Source organism: Cervus elaphus, chromosome 32 (assembly GCF_910594005.1).
Source record: "Cervus elaphus chromosome 32, mCerEla1.1, whole genome shotgun sequence".
In the NCBI taxonomy this organism is placed as follows: Eukaryota; Metazoa; Chordata; class Mammalia; order Artiodactyla; family Cervidae; genus Cervus; species Cervus elaphus.
The window spans coordinates 16,324,893-16,347,503 of NC_057846.1; the positions used below are offsets into that span (position 1 = coordinate 16,324,893).

Consider the following 22,611-nt stretch of genomic DNA (forward strand, 5'->3'; position numbering starts at 1 on the left):
TGAATGAAAGCCTACCTAGTTTTTCTCATAAATTCGCTCTTGTAAGCTTTATCCAAGCTGGGGCACTTTGCATTGGGGTTACAAACTCTTTTCCTCTCCTGATAAGAGCACAGTGACCTTGCTTGGTGTCAGCAATCTGTTGGTTCTCTGATCAGGAAGAGGATTTTCAGAGCTACAGGGTTTTGACCAAAACTTTGGCCACAGCTGCTCCTCTGGAAGGTGATGTCTTTTGCAGAGAGCAAGAAGTTGTTAAAGTCATTCAGTAAGGTAAATGTCATATTTCAGAGCAGTAATGTGAAGAAAGAATTTGCAAGGACTTTTATTAAAATTAAAATTCCCAAATATCTTGACATAAAACAGATAGAAGCAGAATTGCTCTGTGCAATGAGGCCTGGGGGTCTGGTGTCCAGCCTACGACTTTGTGGAACACACACTGGTTGCCACCATAGAAGTAAGAAAAATGTTATATTAACACTTGCCCTGTGTTTTCATATGGACTCAAGAGAACTCTGCAACCTCTAGGACCTCCTCAGCTCCTTGAAGCTCCGAGTCCCCCCAGCACAGGAGATGTGGGTCCTTACCACGCGGTACGGATGAAGTAAAATTCTCTTTCCTGCCAGCCCTGTCACTGCCTACTCACCTGCGACAGGGGTCACAGAGCTTGTCATTTCCTCACACAGCACAAACCTGGCATGTAACTTGTTATGAAACAATCACGATGGAATTCTCATGTGATAGGACAGTATGCGCAAAACCATCTGCTTTAAATCCAGAGCTGAAGAGATTCTTTCTGTTTCTTCACTGTCTTCTTGAAAGCAAATTCATCACAATATGATCGCTGGTGAATGATGTGACTTTCAGCATCCATGCCCATAAACAGAGATGGAAGTTATTTCCAGCCAAATGTATTTTAAGTATTTTTTTTTTAATTAAAAAACTTCAGGGAAGCCCCATTCTTCTGATTAGTGACCTCATTAAGAGAAAACCACAACAAAATTCTCATGTAATTGTTTGAAATGTTTCATGTCAGAAATTGTAAATGAAAATGTCTTTTATACTATAATTCTAATTCTTAAACTACAACTACTTTAGACAACTTAAAGCATCATATTTCCTGATTTCTTTATATCAAAGGGGATCACACATGGAGACTCAAAATTTTCTTTCAACTGTTGGAAAAGTAAATATCTAAAAAAAACAAAAACAAAAACAAAAAACCAAAACAAAACCAAGCAACTTTCACAGGAAAGCAAAAATTTCTCAATTTCCTATGCACTGCTTCCAAACCTCAATCAGAGGCACATACACTGTATTTCATCCAGGTAAGGCTGTTGAAGCGAAACTGACTTTTGACAGTGTTTCTGTCTGGGATTCTGATGATATGATTTGGTTAGGAACTGGGCCTCTAGCGTCAGGATCTGGCATCTACATGTTCGTAAATCCAGAAGTCAAAACACTTGGTGCTGCCCATGGACTGTCTACAGAGGCAACCATAAATGTTTTGAGTTGATAGATGTCATTGTCTCACTAATCACAGGGGTGGTGCTTCCCTGAAGCTCTTAAAAATGTTCTTTTTACCTCCCCTCTGAAGGTAGTTCAGTGTTTGTAACTCTAAAGTTGGACATCATGCACAATTTCATTCAACTTACTACTTTCACAGATTAAGAAGCTGAGACTCAAACTTTGGTGATTTGCTCAAGGACAAAGCAGAAAATCAGGATTAAAAACCTGGCTCACCATTCCCAGTCCAGTGCTCTTTCCATTATAGTATGACATTTTTTTTTTTTTTAAAGCAATGAGTTGTTGGATATAGAATGAAGAAAAAAGAGCATGTGAAACTTTGTTTTTTTGTTTCAAACCATCAAACCCCACTTATTAGTACATGTCCAAAAGTTAACAGACAGCTATTCTCTGCCTAAAAAATAGCCAATATCTTAAAAATTCAAATACAAACAGATAAAGCAGTACTTTATAACTTATGTGCCATGGACTTCCTGAAGCAGTTCTCTGGGTAGACTCTACGCTTCTTTAGGATACAAACATTGCATGTATTCACAACTTTCTACAGTTCATCTAAAAAATTAGACACATCAATACACTCTTCTACTGCAGTGGAGGGAAATACTATTTTTATGTTATTCTCATTTTCAGTTCAAAAGGTAAAATCCCTAAAAAGCATCCTTTGAACAATCTGCTATTGGGAGCTCAAACCTTGGCTGATGGCATAGAAATGTAGATGAAGGGAGCTTGAATCAGTTCTTTGCCCCAGCACTTCCTGGGAAGGTAAATATAGACATTCGATCACTTAAGGAGATGCGTAAACTTTAACAAAATACCAAAACAAGTGCTGCAACATGGCCTCCCTCATCCTTAAATCTGCTTCTTCTCTATCCCTCACTGAGTAAAATTCCTGCTGAGCAGGGTACCCCTGGAGAAAGCCTGGACCGTGTGGTCAATGAGTGATTTTCTCCCTTCTCTGAAAGAAGTGCACACAGCGTGCACCACTAATGCTCACTTCTGCTTTATGGAAATGGAGCAGTATGGAAATGGAGGACAGAGTTGATTTTTAGAAATCCTAATAATGGAATCTGTTTCCCTCAAGAAGTTAGCAAATGTCAAAAGGTCAAACCTCCTTCTAAAAAAGAAATATCTGGAAGCTAAATCTTATAACTGCTCACCAAAATACTTTGTTCCGTGAGTCTTTTAAACAGAGTATATACAGTGTTAGGTTTCCAGACATGAAATTCTGTTTATAAATTTTCCAAGATTTGGATATAGCAATTGTTATTGCAAGCTTCCAGTGTTCACTCATCTTTATTCTTAAGAGTTGACTGATCGGTTGTTGGAGACTCTTGTAGAATTTATGAACATCTTCACTGTATATTTTAGCTTCTTATTGAATCCTGTTTGCTAATATTAATATTTTAAATGACTGTTTAGCTTGATCTTTAGTCCACTTAACCATCACCACAAAATCTCAATTATTATACTGTAATGAAGTGAGATTTTTATGGTCTACATAAAATTGTTTGCAAGAATCTTTGGCAGAGTATTGTTGATGTTGTTTTTGCTTTTCATCAAAATTATTACATCTCCAGGGACAAATTAAATGTTATTTTTTCTGGCATGCCTTATGCTTTATATTTTGGTCTAGTGATTTTTTTTTTTTTTGGCCTACTCATATATTCTGAGAAACTAATTGTCAACACATAGTTTAGATTTTTTTAAACTGATAACTTGTAAGGGTCATTATATCAGATTCTAAGATTCTCTCCATGGCTTCAAGGGATTCACTGGAAACTTAGTTGTTTTTTTTTTTTTAAATTAGCTAAATAAATTAACATATTTAAATGTATCAGGACTAAAAATGATGAATACCACATCAACATTACATAATATATCATGTTCGTTTGCTTATATTCTTGGCTGAAATGTGATGAAAAATTACTGAAGGTGAATCTCAGCTGAGTTGTATAGACAGTGACCATCTTATGCACCAACGGATGGTGGCTCCCTATCAGGTGAAAGGATGTTATTTATTGTGATTCCATATTTCCTTTCGGTAATGACCCCTGAATTTGTTCTCTTGGGGAAGTTTTGATAAAGCTATAGCTGTTGTCAAATTTACTTATATTTTACTTTTGTTTTACTATTATTATTAGTTTTGTTGCTGTTCTCAACTTTGAAAATTACCTAGATTTTAGCTTCTTCATAGACGTACAGAGCACATATTCTCTGCCTACAGTCTTCAGATCCATCTTTACTTAAAAAATATAATGATGATCCATAAGTATATAATAAGAGAATTTCAGAAGACTGCTTCTTCTTCCCAATAGATAAAAAAAGACTTGACTTTATGAACGAGATGTTAAAGTTGTCCAGAATATGTACCTGTAATTCAATAAACTTTGCATATAATAGTGTTTTAAAAGTCAGTATTGAAAATAGTGTTTCAATATATTTAGGACATCAACCTTCTAATAAAGTGTTATAAAAATAAATTATTTTGTAGCAAAAAATATAGATACTAATATTTTTACTGTACTGAGTAGTCACTTATACCATTTAAAATGTTTTTGTTATATTATATTTGCAAGTTTTAAGAGACTTATTTTTATGTTTACATAACTCTATAGATTCTTTTTTCTCCTTTCAGAACTACTTATTTTTATGTATTTGCTAGTAGCTATGTGGTTTTTTATATATGCCATGTCATACAAGCAAATAATCAATTCTCTGTCAACAAGCAAACCACTTATGTGGTTGTATTTATGTAGGCAAATATTTGTTCTCAGAAAAAAAATCTTAGTGTGTTGCCTTTAAAAAAAATGAAACAAGTACTGTGTGTGACTGGTGCTTTTTGACATATGAGCATTTAAATGTCACTTCCAATTTATACATGTTGGATAGAAGCACTTCAGCTTATAAAAAGTATTTAGCTAGTCAGAAGAAATTAAATATTTGGAAAAGATTATTTTTGAGTAAAATATTTTAAAGCCATTTTAATATTAATACATACTGAGAACTATTATGTCAGGTTGAGTCTCAATGCTCCTGGGGCACTGAATAACTTTCAGTGATAATAACCATGCTAAACAGACTATCTAATAAGATGATATGTTTTCTATTGATTCATTTGGCTATAAATTCAAAAGTACCATGTGCTAAAACATTTATACTTATTAAATATATTGAGATTAAAAATAAAATGTAATAGCAACTGCTATCCATCTGAAACTTTCTTTTATAGGAGCATACTTTTTCTCAGCAATCATAATCTGATACCCAGAGGCAAAAAAACCAGGGAGGGCAGGGGGAGATGACTTTTCATGATATCAGGTTTTGCTGACAGCATAAGATGGTAACGGATTCAACTTATCAGCTTATAATACAGTTTTCATTTTATTTTAAACATATTTTGCATGATATAAAAATATTGATCACAGTGAGCTTTACCAGTTGTTATTGCTATAAAAATGAATGCAGAAACAATATTTTTAGTGGAAATAAATTATATAGTCATTATCTTTTAAAAAAACAATCACAAGAGAAAAACCTCAGCTGTTTGGTCATTGGCAGAAAACCAGTCTTTTAAAGAGGTCTTTTGCAGATGAGCTCCAGTCCATTTCTGTAACATTCTCCACGTGGCTCAGGAAACTGACTTTTGTCTTTGTTACCCGGTCCACAGAGTCTCTGTGTTCATAGCTCTAGCATGGTTTCCCATGATAGAACAACGACGAACTAGAAAAGATACAATCTCAGTTCACATGTGGTCTTTTCCAATAGGAAGGGACACAGCGACATACTTCTTCACTAAATGAAAGTCCCTGTTCACAATGCTTCACTCGATTTGTACATGGTCGTCTGTAACAACTAGAGGAACAAAGAAGGACAGACTTCTGTTAAAGACCAAGAGATGAATTTGTTATGCTACAAATGCACTGTCGTGTTTTTCTAAGTTTCAGACTGGAACAAAGTTACTCACTTTATCATAAAACGGTTTATAAATTGCTAAAGTTTGTGCCTGGAATTTCCAAATTTAAGAGGGATGGAAAAAACTTAAAAAAAAAAAAAGTCTTTCTTGCAGAAATAACAGATGGAAGAATGAGGTGTTGTTAGCATTCGTTCTTTTGAAGTGCTCTGTGCTTCGTAGATGAAAGTAACATAAAACAGAAATTTTGAAAGTGACTATTTACGGTCTGCTGATTTAGCGTGATCACATAAGCGTGGCAGAATTCTCACAATTCTCGGTCCCAGAATTCTGGGACTCGGTTGGAACCCAGACTTCAGGGTGATTAAACCCAGCCATTCTGCCAGGGCTGTGGTCCACAGGAGGGCCCCACCCTTGCTCTTGACTTGGGCTGGCAGCCGGTTGCTGCACAAGGGTGGCCAGCCTCCCTCGTCCACCTGGACTCCACGTGAAAAGAGGGCGGGCCGGGAGAAGGGGCAGGCAGGGACAGTGTTCGCTGTGGGCAGCTTCCTCCCCCCACCCTCCATGTCCAGTTTCTAGCGGTGGTGAAAGGACAAATGACTCAGCGGTCAGTAACATCCACAGCCCTGTGGCTCCAGTGAACAGAACATCTTTGAAGGACTTTCTGAGGGATAAGTATACATAATGTGGCCATGGAGAAAAACGCAAGGCCACCTGGAAATCAGAAATGTACCACAGAAAAACTACAACTAGGATTTGGAAATATCATTTATTTTGCTCTTGAAAGCATATCTAGTTAAAATTTTATTTATTTACTTTCATTTCTAGATACAAATGCATTAGTATAGGGATACTGGTAATCCTTTACTAAAAAGATATGATTTTCAATAATCAATGAGAGTTGCTGACTAAGGTAATAAATCACAGAATAGTTACTCTGCCCACTACACTTTTAGAATAAATATGATGAGAAAGTGAGGAGTATGTATTTTTTCAAAATATCAAACTATCTTTTTTTTTGTTTCAGTATATGCATAAAATATGGAATTATATGCTTAGAAAAATGAACATGGAGAGAAATTCAGTGAATAGAAAGCCATTAAGAAACAATGTATGCTGTGAGGAGAAATACAATGATAGAATCCTTTTCTCTAAGTTAATGTAAGAATTGTGTAGAAAAATACAATAACTGGTGATTTTTATGTAAACAAAAATTTCAGGCTTTTCACTGTAAACTGGGTTCACTTGGATTCAGTATGCAAAATGGTTTAATGATCTTTAAAAAGATTTAGTATCTATATTTTTCTATAGTTTTGGTATATCCTTTTGGTAATTAGAATAGGATATGTAAGTAAAATTGCAATATCATTGCTAAAAAGTATTCTAAAGAGGAAACATGAGGATTCCTATAAGGTTTTCTGAAATGGTAATGGAAAAAGAGATCCCTAGATTCATGGAAGTCTCTTCATGCAGTAGCTAACATGTTAGTGTGGATGGATCATCAGAAAGATGAACTGAAACGGTAACACAAGCTCTTGAGAATCAAAAGAAGGACACTATTTACTGAAGACAAAAGTAACAATTAACATTCATATAGATACTATATTGTAAATAAGTGTTATCACCATCTGTAAAGAGCGGGTGGAAGAAGAGAACCCAGTGATGGTGACGGAGAGCAGGTGGAGAGCAGACTAAAAGCACAATCAGGGAAGCAGTGTTCTCTCGGCCCAAACAGAAACTGCAGGAAGACCGGACTGTTTGTGAATCCCAGTGAAAAGGGCTATTGAAGCCTTAAGCACAGCTTAACCATGGAGTCCTCAGGGCATAACAGGATTACAGCTGGGTGAATAAAAGAGAGATGAAAGAGGTGAACAGTTAATGCACAATGACCTATCACGGAGTGACTCAGAAGACAAGGACAGAGCTTGTTGCTAAAGAAAGTTCAACACTGCAGTAAGATGCCAATACAGAAATGCGGGGACTTTTTTAAATTGGAGGGAGAGAACAACACAGTTGAGGACATTAAAGGCATGGAAGAGAAGGGGTGTGATTGGTGGAGCGATGCTGAAGCAAAGTGGGAGGCCGTGTCAAACTCTCAGAGCAGGCTTATTCTCGGATCAGAGGAAAAAGATCAGGGATTAACGCTGAAAGTTTGTGTCCAGGAGACTCTTTATTATTTTTTTTCTGTGATGAAGGAAGCCAAAGCAGGTTAACGGAATGCCTTGAGTAACCTTTAACAATGTGTTAATATATTTCTCTAATTCTCATTAAATACTTAGCTTCACTATTTTCATTTCTAGATACAATTCCACAGTAAACAGTATTATCCTACCCTCTGTGAACTTCGCACAACATTTTTTGCACTTAGAACAGCTGTCCAAAATTACATCTGAGTGCACTGTCATTTTTGGTGGAGGCAGATGTGCACTGCCTGGGTGTATGTTGAAGATGCTCCAGAAATGACCGTCCTATGCATTTATCATCTAACTCGTGTTGCGAGCTGCTCTGTTAGCCTCTGGGACAAGGACTTAGTGCAGTCTGAGCTTGGATCTCATTTTGGTTTCCAAGGATCTCATCTTGCTTTTTCAGGAGCAAACAGTCTCCCAAAAATTTAGCACTGTTTACAAAATTCATCTTACAGAACTTAAATGGCCCCATTCTAACAAACCAGTATTTTGGCTGAGAAAATTGCTTTGGATTGAGAAAACTATTTCCAATGTAAGAGAAATTAATATTCTTTATGAAGGTTTCTTACCTGCATGTTTGATGCTGAAACTTCTTTCCTTTTAAGAAGCATTTCTGTGGATTTTCTGTACATTCACAGGCACATTTTCCAGGGTTTAAGGGCTGATTTCTTGGGCAGGTTCTTTTACATACGCATTGGCATGTGTTTTCATCAAATTCTCTGTTGGCCCCACATGAGTTGGGGAAAAGTTTGTTTTTACAGACACACTGGCATGAGTCTCTGTCTAGTTCCTTGTGGGGTCCACAGCTGGAAGCCCGAAGCCCCCCTCTGCAGACACATTGACAGGTCTCTTCATCCAGCTCCTTGTTGGGCCCGCAGATGTCATGGAATCCGTCTGCAGAGTCTAGACAAACACAGTCAGGACAGATTTACTATCCCTTACTTGGTTCTGGGTGTGGAGTGAAACAATGAAGAGCACTTAGAAGTGTCTTCCTTTGCACAGCTAGGTTCCTTTACAGAGAAGTTCAAAACAATACCAGAAGCAGAAAGTGAAGCAGAACGTGTCCTATTTTGTAGTGGCTGATTTCAAAGTTTGAGGATGAATATCATACATGCGATTTTAATATTAGGTATTTGTTAATCAACATAGAGACCCTTGGTGTTTAGTCTTAAAACATCATTTGGCTTACCATCTCCAGCACTGGGGGAGAAAATAAAATCCTGCTGAGCCAGGCATCTGCAGACGTGGTTATTCCAAATGTAATCTGTGGGGCAAGTCTTGTTTGCAGCCTGGCACCTGGGGAGAGACAGGTTAAACCAAAGAATAAGTGGCACGTGGAAGGGGTCATCTCTTTTCTTACCTGTGTATTACAGAATCATTGATGCTTTTGAAAAAGCATTAAGATGATATAAGAATACATAAAATGAAATGCAAACATCCCCTCTCAAACTGCTCCCACCCACAGGTGCTGTCCAATCTTAATGGTCTTATATCATTTCAAATTCCTCTTTTTAAGGCAAATACATTTATTTGTATGATCACGTACAGTTTTAGTTGATGCAAAAATGGGATAAAGCCTTTCATACCATTCTGAAATTTCCTTTTTCCATTAAACAATATATTATGGACATCTTTATATGTCATCTCATAAAATTTGCTCCATTATCTTTATTGGCTGCATAATAGTCCACAAGTGGGTATACTATTACTTATTGATCTCCTATTGGTAGCCACTGGATTTTCTTCCAGATTTTGGTGTTCTAAACAATCCTACAGGAAACATCCTTATACATGCACTTTACTGACTTATTTCTGAAGCACAAATGCCCATAACTGTAAAGGGTGCATTAACACAGAGTTCCCATTCTACACTCCCCAGAAAGGAATCAAAGATCATGGTTTTTACTGTTACCTGTAAACAGGTATTCCCTTTTTGACTTTCATCCATGCAGTTTCATCCTCAACTTCTCCCTCTTTGTCATCCCCCACATAGTCCCCAAGGCACATGCTTTCTTATAATTCTTAAAATATCTTTCCACACCCATTTCTACTGTCTTGGTTCCCACTCATGATTTATCGCTTGGATTTTTTCAGAAGCTCCCTCTCCACTTTTTCCAACTCCTGTTTTGCTTCTCTGATCCACCTACTATATTGCCACCAGGCTGTTCTTTCTTTCTATCTCCATAGCCTAGCACTACAGTGGTACCTAGAAGGCTCACAATAACTTTTCATTAAATGACCGAATGAAGCAGAGCATAGTGTATTATATGCGTCTTATACTATATATATATGTCTTTATTTGTACTCTGGTAAATGGGTTGCTTTAGTTGAGAAATTATATAATCCATTAAAAATATCCTACATTTCATAGCACAATGCTATGTACACAGAAGACTCAACATAAATACTCATGAGTGAATAAACACTGAGTAGAAAAATCTACTAGGCTATCACTTTTTAATCATAAATGGCTCCCTCCATTAAAACAGAGTGTCTATCATTAAAGGGACCCTAGAAATTCATGGAATTCAACCTGAAGGAAAATATAAGAGGAAATAATTGGAAAAAAGAGAATAATCTATGAAAACATCAATATAAATATTGATACTTAACCAATTCTGTTAGACATAATCTCTTCTACCTGTGGAATTTATGATATTTTTTGGTGCTGCTGATATTGAGACTTGAAATCTTTTTGTAAATACTAGAAATACGGCACACTGTTGAGGAAAGCGTGGAGTTAAGAGAAAGAGACACTTGGCTTTTTATCTCTCTGGCACTTTTTTATTAAGCTATTTAGCTTTGTATATGCTAATTAACATTTCCAAGACTCAATTTTTCCACTTGTAAAATGTTAGTAAAAATAGAAGTCAGTGTTTATTGAATGCTTACTGTATGCCAGGCACTGGGCTAATATTTAATACAAATACTGATTATAAACATCACTACACGTCTGTGAGGTAGATCTGTCATCATTATCATCATTGTTATTCTAGTATGCTATGCTTTTATAATCTTAGATTAACATGCAGTATAGTATCATGTTATTGAATAAATTGTGAGGATTTGATCATAAATGTTAGGCTATGTGAACATTTTAATTTATATTTAATTTTAAAAATGAGGAAAATCTGTCACAAAAGTTTACAGAACTTAGCAAAACTCAGAGAGCTAGTGACCAGAGAATGAATTTTCAAACCGGGAAGCCACCTGCAGGAAGCACCCTCTTCTTTGGTGTTGCCATCATGGCAGCTGCCTGGTGTCAGGAGTTACGAGCATGGGCCATGGGTGGCAGATACATGGCGCATGGTAACATTTAGTAAAATTAAAAAAATATCAGTGTAGCATGCATTGTCCTTTGAATGCTCAGAGGTTAGAGGCAGTCAAACTCATCTTTGTCCTCCTCTTACAGTATCCAGAAGAAACATTCTTTGTCCATTCCAGAGACTCCATAATTATGTTATGAATGACTCATTTTGCAAAAGATTCTTTTAATTAGTTACACTTGTTCATAAATAATGTAAAACAAATGATCTGCTACTTAGTTAACATCATAATAATGTAAATGTAACACCAAGCATTTAGGAAAGACAAGACTTGTCATCATGCTGGCAGTGGTGGATGGGAGAAAGGGTGGAGCAGAAATGGGACATTGTTGCATCTGAGCGAAATTTCAGTCTCTGTAGAAAGGAGTGCTGGGAAGCCCTCCCTGGAAGGAATCATATAATCTTGACTTAAAGTGTCATCAGAAAGGTTTGAAGACATCTACCACTAATTTCAAAATTATAGTTAATGAAAGGGTCTTTTTCACTTGGCATTAGAAAGACTCAATTTTACTGAGGAATAATTTGCCTACAATAAAATGCTCCTATTTTAAATTCATTGCCTTTTCCCAAATTTATACACCTGTGTAATTCTCACTAGGGTTTCCCCGGTGGCTCAGTGGCAAAGAATCTGCCTGCCAATGCAGGAGACATAGGAGACGTGGGTTTGATCCCTAGAAATATCCCCTGGAGAAAGAAATGGCAACCCGCTCCAGTATTCTTGCCTGGGAAATCCCATGGACAGGGGAGCCTGGCAGGCTGCATTCCGTGGGGTTGCAAAGAGTTGGACATGACTTAGCGACTAAGCAATGATATTCCTTCCTCTGAGTCTAGATTATATTCATTTTTTCTAGGGTTTCATGTAAAATGAATCATACAGTATGCATTCTTTTTAGTCTAGCTTCTTTCACTCAGCTGAATGCTTTTGAGATCCATTTATGTTGTTAAGTGCATCCACAGGTCATTCATTTTAGACTGCTCAGTAATATTCTACTATATGGATATAATGCAATTTGTTTGTGCATTCACCTTTCATTGATGTTAGTTTGTCCCCAGTTATTGGTTACAGAGCTCATATGAACATTTGTCTACATGTTATGATATGGAAATATGTTTATATTTCTCTTGGGTAAATACCTAGAAGAAGTTACCAATCATATTGTAAGTGTGTATTTAAGCTCATAAGCATCACCAATATATTTTACAAAGCAGTTGCACAATTTTACATTCTCATCTGTGACTCCCATTGTACTATATCAACTCAAACACTTGGTTTTCTCTGCCTTTTTATTTTAGCCATTGTGGTGGCGGTTCCTCCTAACTCTTGTTAACAAAGGTAATGATTTCAAAATATAGTTATGTATTCATCATATATCCATGATCACTGTGGTAGTTTTCCAATTAAACTGTGGGTCACAACTCATAATAGGTTGAGAACATTTAAAAAATAGAGAATAGGAAAAAAGTATATAAGTGCACCACATGTAATAAGGCATGCATTCATAATGAGAAAAATATCATCTGTAAGATGGTAAAAATTAGGTATTGAGGAGGAGGAAGCTTGGATCTGACAATGGTTCCTGACTCTCCAAAACCAATGAAGTCTCATTCCTTATTATTTAATTTCGATTAGGTTTTATTGGCTACCACACAAGCCTTGGCATGGGAAAAATAAAGTATATACAAAATGAGGCTATAAAAGTACAGTGAGTAAATGGCTGTAACTGAAACTCCTCTTGACCAACTGCCTTATCTCAGAGTCCACACTGATGCCTGTGGGTCGCCCTGTGGCTTTTGCTTCTGCTTGATCCCTTTTGTGTGAAACCTGAGCCTTGAGAATTAAACAGTTTACATTTTTAGTTAATCTACAAAAGTTAATCAAAATATTAGCATGTCAGAAAAATTGTTGACACCCTCTACATGAGTATCCAGTAACTATACAGGTTAATTATTGTTTTCTCACAGAAAGCAGAAGTTCAAGAGAGTTAATTTCTCTAAAACTTTTTAAAAAATTACTTTTAAAAATATTTTACTTTTGCTAGAAAATGATTATTTTAAATGTTTGAAGATTTTTATTTGTATTGTTATACATTTATATCAGTTGCTATTTTCCATATGTAATTTGATATATTACCATTTATAAGTAAATACATTTTATGTTTCCCAGCATGTAGTTATAAAGTTATATTCAGTATTAACAGATTTTACATTGTTATTTAACTTTTCACAATAAAATTTTTATTTTGTCCTTTTTAATCCTATACTGAATAAAAAATAAAGCTTTATATTTCCTCTTTAATGTATAAAGCCCAGACATATTTAAGATATATAAAGAGATGTAAATATGTCTGTGGCATTAAAATTTCATGGGGTAGGTGATTAGGAAAAAACATCTATTAAAGTACCCTTAAGGGATGATAATGAAAAAAAAAGGTTGAATAATAAAGGAAATAATTTAAAACAACACTTTGTTTCATTTTTATAGTTTTATATGGTTGCATAACTACATGTAAAGTAATATAGATATCTACTTTAAAATTATATATATATACACATACATATATAATGAATATCACAAATGTATATACATAGTTCAGTTTAGTTCAGTCTCAGTCATGTCTGACTCTTTGTGACCCCATGGCCTGCAGCACGCCAGGCCTACCTGTCCATCACCAGCTCCCAGAGCTTGCTCAAACTCATGTCCATCTAGTCGGTGATGCCATATACATAGTTAGCTATCACTATACACATAGTTATGTGTGTACTGGCTTGGAATATAAAATACAATTCTTAGTTGTATGCAGTGAAACACACTGAAAAACACAGAGAGAAAGAAATGAATTCAACATGAATCTTCATGATGATAATAAATCTGCCCTTCAATGACTATCTCTCAGATGCTGGACACCATTCTCAGCACAGTAGAAGTATGCTGTATTTCCTTTAACCCTTTTTATATCTTTACATTTTTTTATAAGCAAACTGAGGTTCAGAGACATGAAATGCCCAATCTAAAACGCTAATCAGTGGGAGACCTCATTCAGCTCTGGCTTACCCCAAGACCCAAGATCTTTTTGCTCTTTTTGTCTCTTCTTGGCCTCGAACAGCATGCAGTGTGGAAGTAATGATGAAAACATGAGTAAAATACACAAATGCTATGAGATACATACAGATGAGTAAGTTATTTAGTAAGCATTTGTTGATGAGTGTAGTATATGTGTTTACAGTTCCCAAGTTTGGAGTGTGATTGTCTGCTTCATCAGTAAAATAAGGCTAACCCTACCACCAGCTTCATAGATGTTTTTGTGAGTATTAAGCGAGACAATGTCTGCCCGGACCTGAAGTAGGAATGGCTCAATGATTCTTAAGTGTTATGAGCTGGATATTATAGAACAGATAAACCTGCCTAAAATACTGTCACAATCCAGTTTCACATGCAACTTTTACAGAGTCCTAAAAATCTGTGCAAGGACAGAGTAAATATAGTCATTGCTGTGGGTATGCAAGAAGCAAAAGGTGCCTGTGATGTTTGGACAAGACAAGGGCAGGAGAAAGACCTCCACCTGAACTCTGAGGACTTTGGAAAGGCAGAAAAGAAAGGAAATTTATTTTAAGCCAGGCAAGAATAGAAACAAGATACAGAGCAGGAAATGAGCTTGGTCTTCAGGGAATCAGAATTTGTGAAACACAGACTTGGAGAAGAATGGGAAGCAAAACAAGAAAGGAAGGCTGATGCCAGATGATAGAGGTGGAAAATCGGTGTCCAGTTCTTTGAGAAGTTGAAAGTCACTGAAGGTTTCTGGTCAGGTGAATGAAATGATGCCTTTTAAAGCTTACTTGTGACATCATATAGGAACTGGAGACATAGTTGGTACAAGAAAGACAGGATTGAAACCACTGCATTAAATCAGAAATCCACGCAGAATGACGTGGATGGGGGATGGCAATGATGGAAGTGAAATGGTCAGTTTAGGCTGGAGTAGCTGTCTCCCCTCTCCCCCAAAATTATCAAGAGCATTTGGGTATGATACAAGGAAAGAAAGTAATTAGTGACAACTGTGTGATTTCAAGGCCTCAAAGAAGGTGAAAGATAATTACTATGAATAATGTAGAGGTAAATAAACAGACTTAATAAATCTTTGGTTCTATACCTATTACATCTAATATGATTATAAATAAACACAGTTATATAAAAGGGTGGCACCAGTGGTAAGAACCCTCCTGCCAGTGCAGGAGATGTGAGATGTGGGTTCAATACTTGGGTGGGGAAGATCCCCTGAGGAGGAAACGGCAACCCACTCTAGTAGTCTTGCCTGGAGAATCCCATGGACAGAGGGGTCTGGTGGGCTACAGTCCATGGGGTTGCAGAGTCAGACAGGACTAAAGTGACTTAGCATGCATGCATGCATATAAAAAGGATTTTGATAAAATATTAATTATAACTCAGCAAAATGCTCAGATCTTGCATGTAATTCTGGAAACCATCAGCACAGAGATAATGACTGAAGTGCTTAGATTAGATGACTTGCCAAGGGATACAAGTGACCAGAATTCCCAGGACTGCGTGAAGAAACCTCTCTACAACTTCAGGGAACCATTGTCTGCACTTGCATCAGCGTTAATTTATTCACAGATGCCTGTAAGACCTTTTCCTTTCTGTCCGTCAAAGTAGGCTACCCAAGAGTTTTACCTAAAGTGTCTCTGGGAAGGTAAGGACTCCCACCTCTCATGCTAAGTAAAGCGGCGCAAAGAGAAGCAACAGGGGAAACTGCCATTAGCACAGCATGCTTATGGTCAAGTCCCCAGTGGCAATGCTTAACGATTCATTGTAAACTGTTCACAGAGTCAATCCATTACGCTCTATCCAGGATCATTATGAGATCTAATGAAGCATATGGTGCCGTATATGTTAAACCATAAAACCAACTAAAAAACAGGATGGGAAATAATGTTGAATAACAAATGATTCTTTGAGAGTGAATATGAAATAATATTAAGAAAAATTATTAAAGGTATTAATATTTCAATATTCAATCTTTGCTGAAATAAAAATTATGAATTGATATGTTGAGAAAACTAATTGAGATGGAAGAAAGGCAACTGAATGCCATAAAAGATATAAAATAATATATTCACTGTTACTTTTTGATTTGGGCCAAAAATCTTAAGACTCAAATGTTTTTAGTTTTAACATCCATCTATGAATTTGCACACCTGATTGTATGAGTGTTAAATGTTGGTGGCATGTGTGTCTTTCCACAGAAAAACTTACTTTATATGGTAACCTATTTTGTCTATAACATAGGTTTTTGTGTTTCAGTTTAATTTTATGTTCACGGTGCATTTTCAAATTTGTCTTCTGTTTTATTTGATAGAGAAATATAGCACATTTCACAAAAATTCTTTTAATCAACTGTGTTTACTTGGAAATAATTTTATGTTAGTAGAGGACGCAGAAAAAAGCAGATCAAAGTCATACTCACTGTGGTAGTGCTGCTGGCAGGGAGCGTCTAATAATTGAATGGACTTGTCTGTAAACATCCAGCTTAGACATGCATCGGCAGGAGGTGTGATTGGCAAAACTGATTGTTACTGGTTTGGGGCCTTGAGAGAGAGGCACTGTAATTTCAAACAACTACAAAGAAGAGACAAAAAGAAGAAAAATTAAATAGATACTATAAAGCTGGAGCCCAAAAAGAGTGAGCTTAACTCTTTGTGATTAGGGAGTGCCACCTAATGTATGCAGGACGCTAAAGTTTTTTATGATTACAAGTAAAAACTGTCTTGTGTCGAATCAATATCCTTTATCAGAACAGTAAACAGTCCATGTGCTTATCTCACGCCACTATTATTAAGCATATCAGAATTTTGATAACCAACTAATGACTACAGAGATGTGACAGACACACCAATGTGTTCAAGGAAGAAAGGATTGTCTCAGTCTTCTATTATTCCAGGGGGTTAAGAAATGGCACAGATATAAATATCTTTGTGATGTAAGAGCAAAGCTATTGGCCACAAAACCTGGAATTGTTTGGTTAAGTCTTATTTTCTATAACCTGGGTATACACACATAAAATACCTAGATGTAAAATTGATTTTCATTCCAAGTGAAAATCCAACTTCAAAGTAGCTTTACATTTTCTGATATATCTTATGAATTTATTATGTTTAAAAGGAAGGTACATTCATTAATAGATAAAGCATCATTTCTGCTGTTTTGACAAAAGCATTATGAAAATACAAGTGTAGAATAGGGTAGGACATCATACATGAGGGTGGATTAGAGTATCAAATTTTGTTTAAAATCTTATTCTGAATGCCTTATTAATGGAGAAGTTCAGTTTTTCTCTTCCTTCCACAAAAACAATGTTTTAAGTTGAGTATACAAGTAAATTAGTGATTAAGTAAAACTAAGGATTTAAATCCCAAAGTTTCTTAAAATCCAAATTATGATCACTAATAATGGTAAAAGCAAAATCCTGGGCATTACCTGCTTGAAAATATCAGTTCATAGTAATTTAACTATAGTTACACCACATGTTATTTGGTATCTTTATGGACGTTTGAGTAGTGCTAAAAAAGACAACACACTCTAGAGGCTTGTGAATCCATCATCTTTTGCTGTAATTTCATGGCAACCAGTAAAGATCATGGCAAATATTTAGGGAATAGAATTAGTTGTCCATTTTGTTCATGCCTAGAGAGAGATTTATTGAAATGAAGTTTGAAGGATGAAATACGGAAATACCTAAATAATAAATGTACACTTTCTTCACTTGAAATGTACTTATTATATATTCATGTAAAACTTCAGCTACTTTCTTAGCATCAGCGCCTTGGACGAAGTGTTGGCACAGGCTCACATCCAGAGAGGGCACTTTATCAGCAACCACACTTATAAGTTGTGTGATCTTGGAAAAGTCACTTAAGCTTCTTAAAGCTGAATATTTCTTTTAAAATCAGTCAACTCAGGACAACATTTCACCCATTAATTTATGGGACTGTTTTAAAAATTATATAAACTCATGTATAAGATTGTGATTTGTATTTTGATTGCTCTGTAGATGTGAGTTATTTGCATACATTCTCAAGAATTTAGATATTTTCCAGAGTACTTTACTCTGCACAGATAATCTCAACATACGATCTCAACTTATCCCAGTATTATAATTTTGACCAGTTTCCTCTCTAAAAAGACATTTGTTTATGCAGTCTGGAGGAAACCTTTTTTTAGGTAAAATACCACATTGGCAGAAATCTTTTGCACTATGCTTAATTATTTTAAGAGAAGATAATTCTGTACTATCTATATATACTATATATATAGATATAGTATAGTAGATATATATATATATATATATATCTACTTCTACTTCTTATAACATCTCTGGACCCTACATTAGGAACCAGCATTACAGAAAAAATATAAAGTGGTTTAGAAAATAAGCATTTTCTAAACTCATTTAATTTTACTTAATTTTTATATTTACAAATTAATTAAACCCTGTCATAGTGGAAATGATAGGAAGATGTATAGGTCAGCTCACAAAAACCTAAGAATTTATGTCTAATTCTTCTGTACTCAGATATATGTACCCAGAGCTTAGGAGAGCCACTTAAAGGCCATTGGTATTAAGACTGGAATTAAAGTCTTGGACACTGATGACATTACTTGGTGAGATCATTCTGAATGAAAACAGAACATGTCTAATAATAGAAACCTGGGCAACAGGGAACATGTAAAAGATGAATAAAGATACATGAACTAGTAAACATGCCTGGGAAAAATTATGACCTGACGTGGAGAACCAGAAGGGGGTACTGTTGAGTGGAGGGAAGTAAAAGAAAGAGAGGGGACTGTGTGTGTGAGGGTCAAACGTCCTCAAGTGTGATAAGGACTGAGCGGAGATAACTGGGTACCAAGGCAGCTCTGCGGGCTTTAGCGGGCAGGGGTCAAAAGGCAGGAGCAGGTGGGGATGGAGAAACAATAAAGGTTGCCTCATATGATTGGGGAGGGAGGGATCAGACATTTCAGACCACAAGGGCATTTCTGCTTAGAAAATGCATATAAAAAACACTGCAAGATCTGGCCTTATCTCAAGTGACACAAGGCAGAACAAGGCCTGATAGTGAAGGATAAGGCAACATTTGAGATAACAGCTATTGCAGAAGAGTGAATGATGGTTTCCCAACCCCAGACCTCAGCCGCATCCTTCCTCCATTCAATGATTGTTGCAAAACCAGGTTCCACCCTGGCATGACCTCCAAAGGGGAGAGAGCATTATGAGTGATCACATACAGACTTCAGCCATTCCTGGAAGGATAATATCCACAATCAGGATCCACCCCAAAGCACCAGGTGTGTACCAGGGAACATAAGACTGTTCTAGTGAGACAGAGATCAGTAAAATGCACATTGAGAAGCATCTTCCCAGTGAAGTAAGCCTGGCCCTATACTTTCAGAGGGTGGAAGGGATTCTGGTTGGTGAATAAACTAGCTATAAGGATAAAAGGATAGGTGAAGGGGCACTAAAAAAAAAGTCACTACAAAGAACTGTGTATTTCCTGTAAATTAAAATTTTTCATAAGCATTAGAACTGTGGAGGAGTTTAGGAGAAGAAATTATTTATAATTAAGGAAAATAAAAATTTAGTTATTGAGGTTATAGGAATGTTTCTTGTTTGGGTCTGCATAGGTAATTGGCCAGTTGAATTAAGTTAATTTTATCAAAAGGAAGAAATAGGCTGAAAATTAAAGTAAAACACCTTTTCTTCTCTTGAAACACATTTTTCACCTCCAAATGTTGACCTGAGAGTTTTCAGGCGGTTTCCTTAATTCTCTACTTGACTGTGCCAGTGTGGAAAAAATTTAAGGGCCCGGAGAAGGATGGCTTTGACCAATATAAAAAGGAGAAAGATTTTTTGACAAGTAGTTGTATGCATCCGACAACTTTAGATAAACCAGAAACATTCACTGAGATGTCCTGTAGGTGTGGGCATTAAGGAGTACTTGTACCTATGCCAGCTGAAGGTAACGGTTTCATCAATCCATGACCGAAGATCACAGTTAAGCAAAGCTAACAATAAGAGAGAATTTGGAAAATAAATCTCTGTGTATGTATAATGAGATTAAGTTAGAATTATGAACATACCAAATAATTTACCGCAAATGCTGTTGGTAAACAAGAACCTGCAGTTTCATCCCTTTATGGAATCTCTGCCTGCTATTTATATAACGGCTGAAACCAACACTGACTATCATTTTCTTTCAAAGGAGTTAAGGTGTAGCCAAACACATTAGTGTTTGAAACAATAGACTCTTTATACTTTAATACAATAAAAATCTTTGTACTATCGTCAGATTGTTTTGTGCTTTAATATGTGCACAACAGTACTTTCTATTTTAAATTTAAACTCAGAGTGCAAAGTTTATGCACTATGTTCAGTTTTAGCTAATAATTCTATGAATATACATGTACCTAGTAAATACTAATTGATGATGATAATTATAACTTGGTATTTTGAATATGAGTTTCCCAAAATAGTTTGATGTCATATAGTGAATTGTTCTTGAATGATGGATGTTTAGCTTGTATATAATTTAGCATCTAAATAAAAATAAAACTCACCATGGGGATTGATGCTATACTATCAGTATATGCCTTTCATTAAGAGTCACTGGTTTGAATCCTCTATGACCCACCTCCCAGAATATTGGAAATAAAAGCAAAAATAAACAAATGGGACCTAATTAAACTTAAAAGCTTTTGCACAACAAAGGAAACTATAAGCAAGGTGAAAAGACAGCCCTCAGATTGGGAGAATATAATAGCAAACAAAGCAACAGACAAAGGATTAATCTCAAAAATATACAAGCAACTCCTGCAGCTCAATTCCAGAAAAATAAATGACCCAATCAAAAAATGGGCCAAAGAACTAATCAGACATTTCTCCAAAGAAGACATACAGATGGCTAACAAACACATGAAAAGATGCTCAACATCACTCATTATCAGAGAAATGCAAATCAAAACCACAATGAGGTACCATTACATGCCAGTCAGGATGGCTGCTATCCAAAAGTCTACAAGCAATAAATGCTGGAGAAGGTGTGTAGAAAAGGGAACCCTCTTACACTGTTGGTAGGAATGCAAACTAGTACAGCCGCTATGGAAAACAGTGTGGAGATTTCTTAAAAAACTGGAAATAGAACTGCCATATGACCCAACAATCCCACTTCTGGGCATACACACTGAGGAAACCAGATCTGAAAGAGACACGTGCACCCCAATGTTCATCGCAGCACTGTTTATAATAGCCAGGACATGGAAGCAACCTAGATGCCCATCAGCAGACGAATGGATAAGGAAGCTGTGGTACATATGCACCATGGAATATTACTCAGCCATTAAAAAGAATTCATTTGAATCAGTCCTAATGAGATGGATGAAACTGGAGCCCATTAAACAGAGTGAAGTAAGCCAGAAAGATAAAGACCAGTACAGTATACTAACACATATATATGGAATTTAGAAAGATGGTAACGATAAACCTATATGCAAAACAGAAAAAGAGACACAGATGTACAGAACAGACTTTTGGACTCTGTGGGAGAAGGCGAGGGTGGAATGTTTCGAGAGAACAGCATCGAAACATGTATATTATCAAGGGTGAAACAGATCACCAGCCCAGGTTGGATGCATGAGACAAGTGCTCGGGGCTGGTGCACTGGGAAGACCCAGAGGAATTGGGTGGAGAGGGAGGTGGGAGGGGGGGATTGGGATGGGGAATACATGTAAATCCATGGCTGATTCATGTCAATGTATGACAAAAACCACTACAATATTGTAAAGTAATTAGCCTCCAACTAATAAAAATAAATGAAAAAAAAAAAGAGTCACTGGTTTGAGAAGATCAAAAGAATTTACATAAAGATGGCATTTACACATGGATGGAAATTGAAAAAATTTTTTGATTGTGTATTCAGTAAAACTGTAATAAACAAGAGGAAATGACAAACATTTCCAACTGAGAGGTCCTCATTTGCTATCAACTGGAATTCTTTAATAAGAATATTTAACGGTCCATTCCCACCAACAAGAATGGACTTCAAATAAAGCTTGAAACAATAGGTTGTTTACCCCAGGGTAGCAACAGTTGTAAAGCAACAATTCCTATTTCTACTTCTCTTGCAGGCTATGTAAGAAAAAGGTATAGGATTTCCTTTCTTGAGAAGATCCTGGATTACAGGTTAGTACCAAATTCTAAAGAATGTTTGAATATTTGGCTACAAATATGACACACACACAAAATGCCTTCCTTTACAACATTCTTTTATCTCAAAATATGACCAGTTTCTCTTCAGAGACTAGTATCTCACTAATGTATTTAATTTAAATATTCCAACTTTGAGCCTGTTAATTAAGTGCAGATACAATGTGTAGTCCCAGAAAGCATGGCTAATAACTGCAGAGAAAGAAAGTAAAGTCACTCAGTCACGTCCAACTCTTTGTGACCCCATGAACTGCAGCCCACCAGGCTCCTCCATCCATGGGATTTTCCAGACAAGAGTACTGGAGTGGGTTGCCATTTCCTTCTCCAGGGGATCTTCCTGACCCAGGGATCGAACCTGGGTCTCCCGCATTGTAGGCAGACGCTTTACCACCTGA

The 22,611-nt window shown here is 36.3% G+C and overlaps 1 protein-coding gene across 1 annotated transcript in view; it reads right to left on the reverse strand.

Annotated features, from left to right (window-relative positions):
• Window positions 1–4,883: 4,883 nt before the first annotated feature.
• The window catches only part of VEGFC (vascular endothelial growth factor C), a 79,699-nt gene continuing 61,971 nt past the window's right edge, over window positions 4,884–22,611 (reverse strand). Inside the window, exons 4-7 of the mRNA XM_043893322.1 lie at window positions 16,424–16,575; window positions 8,807–8,913; window positions 8,187–8,520; window positions 4,884–5,373 (exon numbers count right to left, since the gene is read on the reverse strand). Coding sequence (XP_043749257.1) covers window positions 5,259–5,373; window positions 8,187–8,520; window positions 8,807–8,913; window positions 16,424–16,575 — 708 coding nt within the window. The 3' untranslated portion in view covers window positions 4,884–5,258. The remainder of the gene's footprint in view (window positions 5,374–8,186; window positions 8,521–8,806; window positions 8,914–16,423; window positions 16,576–22,611) is intronic.